The 13,019-nt window shown below is 53.9% G+C and overlaps 1 protein-coding gene across 1 annotated transcript in view; it reads right to left on the bottom strand.

Annotated features, from left to right (window-relative positions):
* Window positions 1-6,171: 6,171 nt before the first annotated feature.
* Window positions 6,172-13,019, bottom strand: part of NDUFA10 (NADH:ubiquinone oxidoreductase subunit A10) — a 74,197-nt gene continuing 67,349 nt past the window's right edge. Inside the window, exon 10 of the mRNA XM_004473940.4 lies at window positions 6,172-9,689. Coding sequence (XP_004473997.1) covers window positions 9,621-9,689 — 69 coding nt within the window. The 3' untranslated portion in view covers window positions 6,172-9,620. The remainder of the gene's footprint in view (window positions 9,690-13,019) is intronic.

Here is a 13,019-nt window from a genome sequence, read left to right as displayed (position 1 = left end):
GCCAAGTCCCCTGGAGGGAGGGGCTCCTAGGGACAGGTGGGTGCTCCCAGGCCCCGGGGCCTCCGTCAGAGCCGGGGAGCATGTCCTTGCATGTCGCAGTGGCCCCCGCGCTGCCTGTCGTGCAGCCACAGCTGCAGAGGGAACGGGGCCTGCTGTGTCTGACAGAGACACCTGCAAGGGGGAGGTAGGGGCACTCGGAGCCGTGTTCCCTTGGCCGCAGAGCTCTGGGAAAGTCGGGAGCAGGATTCCTGCAGGTAGGAAGGGGCAGGGAGCACGTGAGCACAGGCCTCGGGGTACCAAACCCCAGGGAGAGCCCCAGGGCCTGGCCGACCCCGCAGCAAGGCCTCGTGGGCTGGAAGGGGTGCAGGGAAGCCTGCAGCCTCCGGGAGGGGGCAGCCCCAGCATGGGGAGTGTGAGCCCCACAGGCGCTGTGAGCTCCTGGGGTGGGGCCCCACTCTGTTCAGTGTTGTGGCCTCAGTCCTGATAGCACGAGACAAAAGCAAAGGGGTGTCTGCAAACAAGGAAGGGGGGCAGAGCAGTGGCTCTGGGGGCACATGTCTCCCCCTTCTCCCTTGGGGTGCAGATCCTCAGAGATCTAAGGCGTCTGCCTTCACATCTCTTAGGGATTCTTCTCTGCAGCAGGCGGCCAGGCACCCCAAGGCCAGGACGCTGGGAGCATGGAGAATCCGCCCTGGGACAGCACTGCTTCAAGAACCTTCCTGCTCCCCACTTGGGGGCACCCTGAAAGCTCACCCCCCACCAATCCCGGATGAGTCCCAGGAGTCCCCAGGGAGCAGGGCCCTTGGTCAGTGGAAGCTCTGAGAGCCACACAGCTACCCTTTGGCCGGGCCACCCTCCTGGGGGCGGCACGCAGGGACAGGGAATGTGCGACCCCCAAGGCTTGCGCCCACGCAGCCCGTGCTCCAGCCTCACCGCCTGGCACCATCCCGCAGGAGACAGGGTGGCAGTGAGGGAGACAACCAGGAGTTCCTGGAACGGGGTCTGTCCAGTGGGGTTTGGCGGCAAAAAGACCTGGTATGACCCGAGAAGAGCTGCATCGAGGCCTGGGGTGGGAAGGGCTGAGGTGGGCAGAGCTGCGGGGCCAGCAAGGCCAGCCACAGGGCGGGGGAGGGCAGGCAGCGGCGCCCGAGGCGGGGAAGAGGCTGTGGTCCAGCAGGGGTGTGCTCGGGCTGCCCTGCTTCCCCAGGGACCTGGGGGCTGAAAGGCAGGTGGGACAGACGCTGGCCGCAAGCAGTGCCGGGAGGCCTGTGCCAGGACCAGGCGGACTCTCCTTGTGGGGTGAGCCAGGACGCCCACTGCTGTCGGCACCCTCCCGGCCTGGCTCAGGGCGAGCCCCAGAGGGTGGCACCAGGATGGACCAGCAAGGGGAGGGCGCTGACACTCCCAGGACGCTGTCCTGCCGCTGGCCGCCCACGGGGACGGAAGACCTGCCTGCCATCGTCACGTGGAACCTCAGGGCCAGGCCCGCTGTGCCCAAGGGCCGCACTTCCATTCAGGTGCGTGCTGCCGGTGGACGTGCGGAAGGCGGAGAAGCAGCCCTGGGGTCCCGCACGCGCCAATCCCGTGCACGTGCCTCCGGGGTCAGGACGCTGGGTGCCCCGGGGCCTTAGAAGCCGGGCAGGCGAGGGTGGCCCACAAGCCCTGGGGCACGGAGGGGCTTCTAGGGCCTCCGCCGGGATCCAGCTTGCAGGCACTGTGGTCCCGGGCCCTGCCTGAGTCTGCAGGGAAAGCACAGGACGACTTGGAGGACACCCGGAGGACGGCACGGCTTCCCGGAGGCGCACCTTGGCCCGCCCCCGCCGGCAGGCACTCCTGGAGCAGCAGCAAGGGCACAGCCCCCCGGGCCACCAGGGCACGGCCCCTCAGGAGCCTACAAGTGCCTGGCAACCCAGGACCACTTTCGCCGCACCCTGGATGTCGGCCTGTGCACCCTTCCAGGGATGTCTGCTTTGGAGCCTGCCACCTCCCTGGCCACTTCCTTCTGTGCTCGGGCGATGGGCACCAGCACCCTTAGCGAGAGGCTCTCAGGCGGGACGTGGGCAGCACGGGCACAGGAGATGCAGGCTTCAGTGCTGCAGGTGCACCTGCCGTCCAGCAAGCACAGCCGGGAGGGCAGGAGCAGAGGGCGCTGCGGCTCATCGCAATGCGGGGACCTCCGCTGAACGTGGCACGAAGGCCACTGCCCTCCTCTGGTCTCCACACGCGGCCCCTGTGGGAATGTGCCTGGGGGCCTCCTCCTCACACCCGGGGGAGGCTGCCTTTTAAGGAAGGAAGGCAACAGCACCCAACGTGACCCGAGCTTCCCCACACTGGGTGAGCAAACATGAGAGCAGGGGGAAGGGGAGCTACTTTACGTGCATTAAGAAGCAAGTGTTAAAAACTGCTTTTTGGCCTTGAATGAAAGGGGGAAATGGAAAGGACAAATGAATTTATATGGCTATGAGTCTCCAAAAAAACAGTCAGGAGGTCATCAGCAGGGTCACGCTTACGCACGCCTCAGGCAGGGTCCCAGAGACAGCCAAAGTAGATACAACCCCAGGTACTGGTTCTCCTGAGGGCTGCAGAGACCCACAGGTTCTATGGTCATGGCAGATGGCTCTGGAGTTAGGGCCATGTCAGTTGGCCCTCTGGAGTTTGTGTTCCTGAGTGTGATGGAGTTGGACTCAGATGTGACCTTTCTACACGTGCCTCTTATGTTACTTTTACTGGACCTGTGGTTGGTGCTGGGGTTGGTGTATACTCAGGAGACCTGAATCTCTGGACTGTCCATGTGACAGCTAGGCCCTGAGCCTCAGCAGACTTGCAACTCCTACCCTCTGGTTTATTGGACTTACCCCAGCCAGCTAACAGGGAGGTGAAGAAGGTCAACCACCACACCAGGGAGCCAAGAGTGCCTACAACTGCAAGCAGAATTGCATCCATCATCCATGTGGAATCTAAGCCCCCTCTTGATGTAGAGGTGGAGTGGACACAACCACTGTAGGGTCCACAGGATAAAGGAATAGAGTATGAATTAGAGTGGACTTGCTGATATTCTATTCTGGAACTATTGTGATTAGTAATGGAGGAAAATGTAGCATTGACATGGAAAAAGTGGCCATAGTAGCTGCTGAGGGCAGGGAGAGGGAAGAAGGGATGTGATGTGGGGCCTTTTCAGGACTTGGAGTTGTCCTGGGTGGTACTGCAGGGACAGATGCTGGACACTATATGTCCTGCCACGGCCCACTGGGTGGACCGGGAGAGTGTAAACTACAATGTAGACCACTATTCATGTAGTACAGCAGTGCTCCAAAATATATTCACTAAATTCAACTGAATGTGCCACAATGATGAAAGAGGTTGTTGATGTGGGAGGAGTGGGGTGAGAGGGGTAGGGATATATGGGGACCTCTTATATTTTTTGAATGTAACATTTAAAAAAAAATGAGAAAAAAAATAAAAGGCTTTGTATCTAGAAAAAAAAAAAAGGATGTTTGGCGTTCTTCAAGGCGCTTTCTATCAGGCTAAAACTAGCCTGAGAATCTTTTCTTTGGCACTCATGAATGAAAAACTGCTAATGGCTGGACAAAGCCTGACCTGCACTGCCTACAGGCCAGCTGGCAGGTAATGATCAATTGATTAAAAACACTGGGGACACACTCTGGGGACTACGTCCTGGGCACAGCGCCTCAAGCTCTTCCCTGCCTCAGGGACTCCAGGCTGGGCGTTTGCAGTGGGGGTTTCTAGCCATTTGAAATTCTTTCTGGATCTAAATTCCATTCTCTCAGCAAGATTTATACCCCCTGCACAGAAGCAGCAGTGCATTTGAATTTGGGCTCTGGCTGGTGTGTAGCAAGTTCTTGCATTTTTTTGCCTGTAGGAATGATTTATTACATTTATCTACCCAAATAGGCTTCATATTAAGCATACAAATGCTACAGATAGTATTTATGTGAAAACTGCCGCGAGAAGAGCATTTAAGAAGCCTCAAAATGTTATGGGGGGAAGAGCATTTAAGAAGCCTCAAAATGTTATGGGACTTGCCATGCCTCTGCCAAGGGCGGGACAGGGCTCGGGGGCAGGTGGGTGGCCAGCAGCTCCGTGGCGAAGGCCCGAGTGGACCCTGCCTCTGGCTTTCACTGTCACTGGGACTCCAGTCTGTGGGACTAACGGCAGAATGATGTGCGGGCAGATGAATTCGCAAAGGCAGGCACTGCCCTGGGCTGGGGTGTCAGTCCTCCATGGAGGGAGCACTTCAGCCAAGAAGGCAGGGCTGGAGACAGGTCGGTCACCCAGGGAAGGGCCCAGGAAAGAAGGCAAGAAACAGGGAAAGGGTCCAGATTTCCAGGATGAGGCGTGAGAAAACCGCCAATCAGGGTCAGTGGAAATGCGCGCCAGGGCCGTCCTCGGCACACCGGTTACTGGCTTCCAGCAGAAGGACCGCGTCTCGAGCCGCCGGCTGGCACGCTGCTCCCCGTGTCGTGTCCACAGCCGGCTGCAGCACAGAGCCCCGGCACCTACTGCCCAGAGCGGGTTCTGACATCCCCAGTCTCATACCAAGATGCACACAACTCACTCGGGGGTGACTCCCATGAGGAGACCCAGGGCGCAGCGTCACCATGAGCAGGAAGAGGGCCGAGCCGGGGCGTGCTGTCTGTCCTTCCTGCTGCAGGCCGTGGCAGACCCAAGGCCTCGGCAGCAGCACGTTCCCTCCACACGAGGGGAGGGCTGGGGACCCCAGCTTCATCATGCCTCAGGAGTGTCTAGTACAGCAAGAGTCAGATAATCCTGCAGATTTCTACGTTTACAAAGATTTCATGCTGGGCACTCTACACTGCAGATTAGAGAAAGGAAAATGATCTTTATTTAGAGCCTGGGCATTTGTGTTCATTTCCTTGGCTGCTCAAGCAAACACCACGCGATGGGGTTGGCTTACACAATGGGAATTTAATGGCTCACAGTTTTGAAGCTAAGAAGTCCAAATCAGGTCCAAATTCAGATGTCATGAAGGCAATGCTTTCTTCCCAAGCACTGGCCTCCCAGGGCTGGGCTCCCGTCACGTGGCGACGCCCGTGGTGGCCTCTCCCGGCCTCTCTTCTCCTCCAGGCTCCACTGACGCGAGCTCCTGCTGCTCTGTGGCTCTCCCCGCCTGCCTTTCACTCTCCTTCTGCAGGCTTCCGTACAGGGTTAAGACCAGCAGACGGAGCGGCCACACCGTATCTGAAGCCACCTCCTCACCCGTGTGGGGTCATGCCCACTGGGATGGACTAAGTGTAAGAGTGTGCTTTTCTGGGGGGCACAGCTGCAAACCATCACAGCAGTCTTCTCAGAGAATTGGAAAGAATGACCCTCAACGACAGCCCTTTCTTTTCACATCCAGGAGAAAGGAGAGGTGAAAAGGCTGCTTTTCTGCTTACGGGCAGTCACAGCCACCTTTCCACTTGTGCTTCCCCAACAACATAATCGTGCGCAGTTAAGAACAGGGGTGAAAAAGCAAAAAACAAAATCCAGGGTTTATACTAGTCTGCTTTTTCTTGGAGGATGCCTCTATAATGGAGATCAAGAGCAGAAGTCTCAATTTATTCTAATTCCAGCACTCCACTCATCATCTGTGCCTTTGTTCTTCGCTTAATTTCCACTCTCTTGAACCCACTCCCAGTGAAGTGTGCCCCTCCTCTACCTACACAGCTCGTGCCACCAAGGGACCATCACCACGTACAGTTGCCAGGAGGCAGTGACCTTCTGATTTCTCCCCCTCCCTAGGGGCCTGGTGCCCCTGCCGGAGTCACCCCCTCCTTTCCTGCACAAACCCCACTGCTTCCGGCTTTCCCTCCCACCTTCAGGAAGCTCCTCCGGCTTCCTCATCAACCTGACTCCCAGGTTGGAGGGTCCCAGGCTCAGGTCTGGACCTCCTCTGACCGCGCTGCCCTCGCCACCCTGGTGATTTCACAGTCTCAGGGCCTCCAAAAGCTTCTACCCACAAAGGCCACCCACACGGGACCCCGAGCCTCGGGGGTCAGTAGAGCTTGTCCCCTGAGCTGCCGCTCCCATTCTCCTCTCTTCACTGCCCTCCTTCCAGTGTTAAGAGCCTGCCTGCGACCCAGAGGCTCCCAGGCATTCACTGTATGAGAATCAATTACTACGTGAAACACGCCAGAGGAAAACGCCTTCTCAGAAACAAAAGCCAAAAATTTTAATATAATGAGCAGACATAGCTTCATAAAAAATGTTTGCTCCATGAAGCTATACAGTACTAAGTTGAGTGCCTTCCAAAATGCAACTAACAATTGGGTTTAACCAGGGAGTGTCTTAGTTTTAAATTGCAAAGCATTCACTTCTAAAAATTTCGTTATTCTTCCTAAAACAATACAGTTTCCCCCACCAATTCAGCAATTTCAAATGCTAATAGGTCAATTGTACATACAAACGAAGAAATCTGTTTACATGTTTAAAGATAAAGGTTTGAGGATATTCCACCGGGCTTCCTGTTAGGATAAGCCCTAAAGGAGGCCTCATTCGGTGACTTGGCTGTGCCCCAGCAACCACGGGGCATCAGGTGTTCCCAGGCTGAGCACTCCACTGCTCCTGAGAGGACTTCATACCTGGAGCTCTGCGGCCAGGACTTCGGGCCCAGCATGATTCTCCAAAAAGCTAGCTCTGTCAACACCAACAGAACCTGACACCAGAGCAGGCGGCAGCAAGACACCCGGCCACGACCGAGGCTCCTCCCCGTGCAGGAGACTTGGTGTGGATGTGGCCACAGGTGGGTGCAAGTCACGGACATGTCATTTGTTTGACGTGCACGTTCCTCTGTCAAAGCCAAGTCTGAGCTGGTCCCCAGCAAATGCTGACTCTGCTGAGAGTTGCCTCCTGCGCCTCTTCAGGCCTGTGGTTCTCCTAGACCAAAGCCATCAGTTTGCCAGCTTTCATTTATACCCACATGTACCCCAAGTTCCTTAAGCACGTGCTTCCATTCATCTAATTCCGACCAGCCACAGCGGCTGCTGCCTACACATGCTTTTCTTTCCAAAGCCCAAATGCATGACAGTAATTGCTGCTTTCTCTCCGCCCCCACTCTGCCAAACCCCCAAATCATGCAGATCTGCACCCAGTTGAGCAGGCACTATGTGTTCTTACAAGCAAGCAGCTGCCTGCTTACTTCTTTGTTTTGACACGAGCACTGCTAAGAACAACTAAACCAGCAGCGTGAAATTGGTAAACAGGACGCAGAAAGAGTTACAGCCAAATTTTACCAGTTGCCGCTGGACTTTTGAAAAAAAAAGAGGACACATGTCAAGCAAGACAATGGCTTCTTTCATTTCTGTTGTATTATAGTAACATTGAAATTAAGTTAAAACAGCATAACGAAGTCTTCTGAGTATTTCTGTTTGAAGGTGGGGGACTACCATGTCACACCCGGGTGCCAAGCACAATACCAGGAGCCTGTGCCCAGGACGGGGTCAACACTGGCATGAAAATGTCAGGCCGCAGCAAAGTGCTGGCTGTCCCCATGGCGGGCCAGGTCTGGGTAAGGTGGATGTAAGCAACTGTAAATGATTTCCTCTAAGAAACTACGTGTTCCCAAAACCCATTTGGTTATACAATGGTAACTCAGTGTTAACAGAAAAAATGAAATGAGCAGTTTCTCTTCAACATAAACTCTTACGCTCATAAACACAAGAAAAGAATGCAGACAGAAAACCAAGGAGCTGCAACACCATTCTTAGCTCCTGATCCTCAAAGCATCTAAAATTCCAATGTGGACTATCTGAAAATGAAGTTTTATTTCAATCATGGGTTTCCCCTCCCCCTTAAAGATCGGAAGCCTTTCTGTGAAACTAAATCACGTAGAGTTGTGGAACAGAGACCAGGGTGTCTACTAAGCCCTTCTTCAGAGTTCCCAGTGGAAGGCAGGACGAGAACACTGTCTCCTGGCCTTTCTCTGACCAGCACTCATAAAGTAAACACCAGAACATAGGCAGATTAACTTGTTCAGCACCGCAAATTACAAGTTCCACAATCCATCGAGGGAAGTGCCCCGTGTAGACCGAGACCCGGATATGAATGCAGGAGCACGTCTACACAGTGCTAAGACGAACAGGGATGCCACTGAAAGACAGCATACGGGAGGCTCCCCTGACTGCTGATGGCCCCGTGGGCAATCGTCAGGGCCCAACGCAGCAGAAGCCATCAGGAGCCGCCAGGCCATTAAGGACATCTGTCCTCTCCCTGTGTTACTCTCCTTAATGGGTCTGTGGCTTTGGCCAGGCCCTAGCTGCATCTCATTTAAGGATTAGTTCCTTATGGAAATGCAAGGCTTCAGCCACTTAGATCTGGACTCCAACTCAAGTCTGCTGAGAAATTTTCAGTCCTTACAACCTCGGAAAAGAAAGTGCCTCCTTGTCAAGCACGCCGTATAGCAATGCTGCCCAATGCTGTTCTCTGCTGTACTGTCCGTCACTGAGATCACCAGCCGTGGCTACTGAGCACCTGAACTGTGGCCAGTGCAACTGAGGACCTGAGTGATAAGTTGCATCTGATTTAAATAGCCACATGTCTGGGAGCTCTTGTATTGCACAGCAGAGCTCCACGGCTAACTTCCTGAACAGAAACTCCGAACTCCACAACTTTCTTGCAAGCAAGCTTTCATTTTACTTTCATTTTGTAAGTGTCAATAGAGGTGAATAAAGAAAGGAGATTTTCTTTCTTGTTACCCATTTTTGATTTAACAACTTGATTTTTAGGGAAATAAATATCATAATTCTATTATTAATATTTTGCATTTTATCTATGTTCAGAGCTCTACTCTCCCCTTAGAGGAAGGAATGTTTTTTATTGAGGAGATACCAGGGACTGAACCTGAGACCTCATGCATGGGAAGCAGGTGCTCAACCACACCTACTCCCCAGAAGGAATTTTAAGAACAGTTGATGACGGTTATCACATGAGATTTTTCTAAAATTTCTTTTTTAAAACTAATTCATTGTTCTATAAATCTATGGTGATTTTCTTCCTCCTTTTGGTATTTTAGCTTCATTATTTTTCTTTTTTGTTGTAATGTGATAAATTGCTAAGATAATTATAATAAACACTTGAGAAAAACTCTTCAACTCTAATGTATGTCTGAACTAAACCAAACCACACCAAATTAAACCAGAAAGGAAATGGTAAGTACACGTGCGTAAGTGTAGATGACACGCATGTGTATGTCCATGTGATTGTGCATGTAGATGTGTGTGGATGGAAGAGAAGTCCCACAGAAGCTGCTTTATTTTTTGACCTATGGAGAAACAGTATACAAAATCTCCATGATACAGAGCACACATGTGAAGAAATGAACTCTTCTGGTAATACTGAGTCTTTCATAGATGACACATTTGTTCCCCAGGATACTTACAGGTCATTCAAAATAAAGCCAGGAAGTTCTAAAGCCTTTAACTGGAGTTCATTTCCCCCAACTCCATTAACTCCATTACTGTGCAGACAGGTTTCTGTGAGGCCTTTTTCTGTATGGTTTTCAGGTGATTATTTATTTTTTGAGCCACGTGGAAACTACGAGGGAGCCAGGCAGATGGGAGCATCCTCAGCCCACGGCATGGCTTCCATGGAGTGCAGCCCGTTCATTTCAGCCAGATCCACTTGTCCCCCACGTCGGCGTTGTAGCCAGGTTGGTACTTCTGGCCAGGCAGCTGTGGGAGGGAAAGCCGCTGTTAGGTCCTGCTGACAGCGCCCCACGCGCCCACCCTTAGCTCACCACTGGCTTCTCCGTGCAGGCGTTTATTCAGCAAATGTTACTCAGCGCCGGCTCTATACCAGTGCCTCTGCTCTAAGAGCAAGGATGACAGAGACAAAACCCAGCCCTGCCCTCAGGAAGTTTCCATCTCGCAGAGGACGACACAAATGTAAAGACGACAGCGCTTTCTCACCAATGCCAGGAGGGGCCATGGGAAGAGTAGGGCCATTCCTGGGCCTTCACCACCATAGTCTGAAAACCACCCTAACCCCTGGTCACCAGGCAGCAGTCGCCTTAGCCCTCAGTCACCGGGCGGCAGTCGCCCTGGCCCTTGGTCACCAGGCGGTGGCAAAGCAGGTAAACATCTCATCACGCACAGGCACACCAAGCACACATTCCATTTCCAGGCTGCACGGCACCTCCGTGTCAACTGACAGGACAGAGTGGCAAAGGCCCTCTGCCTTGCATCACTGCCCATGGGTCTGAGACCAGGTCTCCAGCACACACCTTGGGGCTAAAGACTGGGTGGGACATAAGATGCACGAGATTTCTTAGGGAAAAAACAGTGATCGTATTTTTACAAATGTCCCAGGAGTTCATGTATCTAATTCATCAAATTCTCACAAATCAATTAACCAAAAAAACTCTTCCAATGTTAGCCAACACCTACTTACATGTTAGGGCCTGGATGTGGCTGCACAGCGTCTGCAAAGTCCATGCCCACCCAGACCTCAGAGGGGACAGTATTTGGAAGCTCTCTGCAGATGTGACTGGTTTGGGGAGGCCACGCTGGAGAAGAGTGGGCCCAAAACCAGCGACCGAGTCCTGGCAAGGGCAGTGGAGAGACAGACACAGCCAGGGAGGTCGTGTGACAGCAGGCAGATATAGGAAGAGGCGAGAACGGATGCTTCCCTAAGCCTTCAGGAGCCCAGCCCAGCGGACAGCTTAATTTCAAACTTCCAGCCTCTAGAACTGAGAGAACAAAGCTCTGTTTTAAGCCGCCCAGGCCATGGTACGCTATGGCAGCAGAATACAGAATATTCTGTGGTCATGTCACAGAAGAACCAAACAATCCTAGCTGCACCTGAATAGCTACGGTAAGAATTCTCAGCCTGGAACACAAGACATGTGTGATGCTTGAGAGTGCAGCGCGAAACCTGGTGGTGGCCTCTTTCCAGAAGGCCCCCAAGCACAGGGCAGAGCAGAGCAGAAGCCCTGCCTCTCCCTGAGGGTGGGCAGGGTTCCGAGCATCCCCTTGACTCCTCAGAGGTGGCAGCAAGGGCCAGAGGGGAAGTGCCTCCAACAGCGCTGGAGGTTGGAGCCAGCGTGCAGCCACGCCCGAGAGCAGATGACCGTCACTCAGGACACAGGTCACCGTGACCCCGCATTGAGCTCTCCAACGGGAATCCCGAGAAACACAAAGCTCATGCCAATTAACCTTGGTGAAATCCCTTCCCCACCATCATTAATTTCATTTAATCCTTTAACCTATGAAGTACAGTTATCTCCAATTTTGCAAATTAGGAAACTTGGAACTAAAAAACAAAGTTACTACATTTGATTAAATTCACGCAGAGAGGAGGTGGCTAGGACTTCTCTACACCACATGCTGCAGAGCTGGTTCTCCAAGTAAGGCGATGGGAACTTGGCAGGCGTGCCTGTGCCCGGCACCACCCAGTCGGGGGCAGGGAGAGGGTGAGGCGCGCCACACTGCCCCGTACTGCCCCCAAGGAGCCAGGAGCTGAGCAGGTGAGGAAGCCAGGCAGGCTTCCGCAAAGGCGACCAAAGCCAGGAGCTCATTCTCCAAAGGGCCTAAGGTAGGGCTAGGGCAGGCAAGACCCAAGTTCCCTAAAGCCTTCCAGGAATGAGGCTTCCAGAAGGGGCTCTGGGTGAGGGCAAGGCAGAAGAGGAGTGGATTTATCAGTCACACTCTGATAAGGAGTCAGAAACCTCACCAGTAACTGGAGCAGAGGAAATTTCAGAGAAGGAAGGACTAACCAGCAGAAGATGGCCAGAACACCAGGGGAGAGGGTGGCTGTGCTGGCTGTGGGCCAGAGCTGTCTGCAGGAAGCTGCCCGGGCAGCTCGAGAGTGAGTGCCGCCGGGGCTCCTGCGTGCTGCTGGCGCATGCCGTAGGAGGCAGAACATTCTGGAACCAAGAAAAGAAGGCCCTGCCCCTGTTGTGCCTTGCAGGGCCCTCGAGGCCCTGGATGGACAAGCCTGGCATTGCTCCCGCTGGCAGAGGAGACCCGTTTCAGGGTCCAGCCCCAGCATCACAGAGCAGAACCCAGAGGAGTAGACTGGGGAGGAAGGCGGCCATCGACAGTTGGCACGCTGGAGGTGTGCAGTGTCTGAGACATCATGCAAGAAGCGAGGCGACCATGCGGCAGTGGAGTGCGGGTGCTCAACAACTCCAGAGGCCCAGTCTAAGTGGGCAGGTAAGAGGAAGGGGCTCGCGGCTGAGATTCGCTGTCTGGCTCCACTGGGGCGCTCCCAGTGGGCTGTGGCACAACGAGCAGGAACTCTGCCAGGCTGGGCCACACGCACCGCAAGAACCTACTCCTCCAGGGGAGAAGCCCCGCGCCCGGCGGGAGGAGCAGTGAGCTGAGGCAGGGACAGCCACCCTCTAGTTCCCGTCCCTGGTGGGCAATGTGTGCTAGACCTCGTTCGCCTATGCAGCCTACACAGCCGGCAAGAGGCACCCGGGCCACCTGGCTCCCCTATTCATGCCGCGGTCGGGCCACCCAGACTACCACGGGCACCCGGCCCAGGAGGGCGGCTCTCGGCACCAGGCAGGCTGTGGGTAGTGTGCCCACCATGACCTAATCGGGGCTGGCCAGAGAGAGGAGCTGGGCTTTTGGAAGGCCGGGCCGAGTTCCACCCCCGGACGATCTCATCGACAATGGGGTGCGGCCGGCGAGGTTTGGGGCACTGCAGTACAGCTGCCTGGAGCAGGTGCTGCTGTCTCTGAAGTGCCTACTGACGGATTTGGCAACCTTCTCCACCTTTTACAGAAACAAATTTCCAACCCATACCTAATACAGACATCTGTCGAAATGGGAGCCTGGCACTTAATTTTCCTACTGTTGTCTTACAGAGGCATTTTTATGTTTAGGAAGTCAAGCTTACCGGTATTTTTAGTGGTTTCAGGATCTTGCACAGTGCTTATTCTACATTTCTGGCTAATGTTTAACCCTTCAGTTGATTTGGTATTTATTTTTGTGTCTGTTGTGAGGATGGAATTTTAATTTCTTTTGTTTCCAAATGAATAGTGATGAAGTTGTTTT

This window comes from Dasypus novemcinctus, chromosome 7, assembly GCF_030445035.2.
Source record: "Dasypus novemcinctus isolate mDasNov1 chromosome 7, mDasNov1.1.hap2, whole genome shotgun sequence".
Taxonomy (NCBI): Eukaryota; Metazoa; Chordata; class Mammalia; order Cingulata; family Dasypodidae; genus Dasypus; species Dasypus novemcinctus.
The sequence above is the reverse complement of the archived record's forward strand: the minus strand, read 5'-3'. Positions and strand labels throughout refer to the sequence as shown.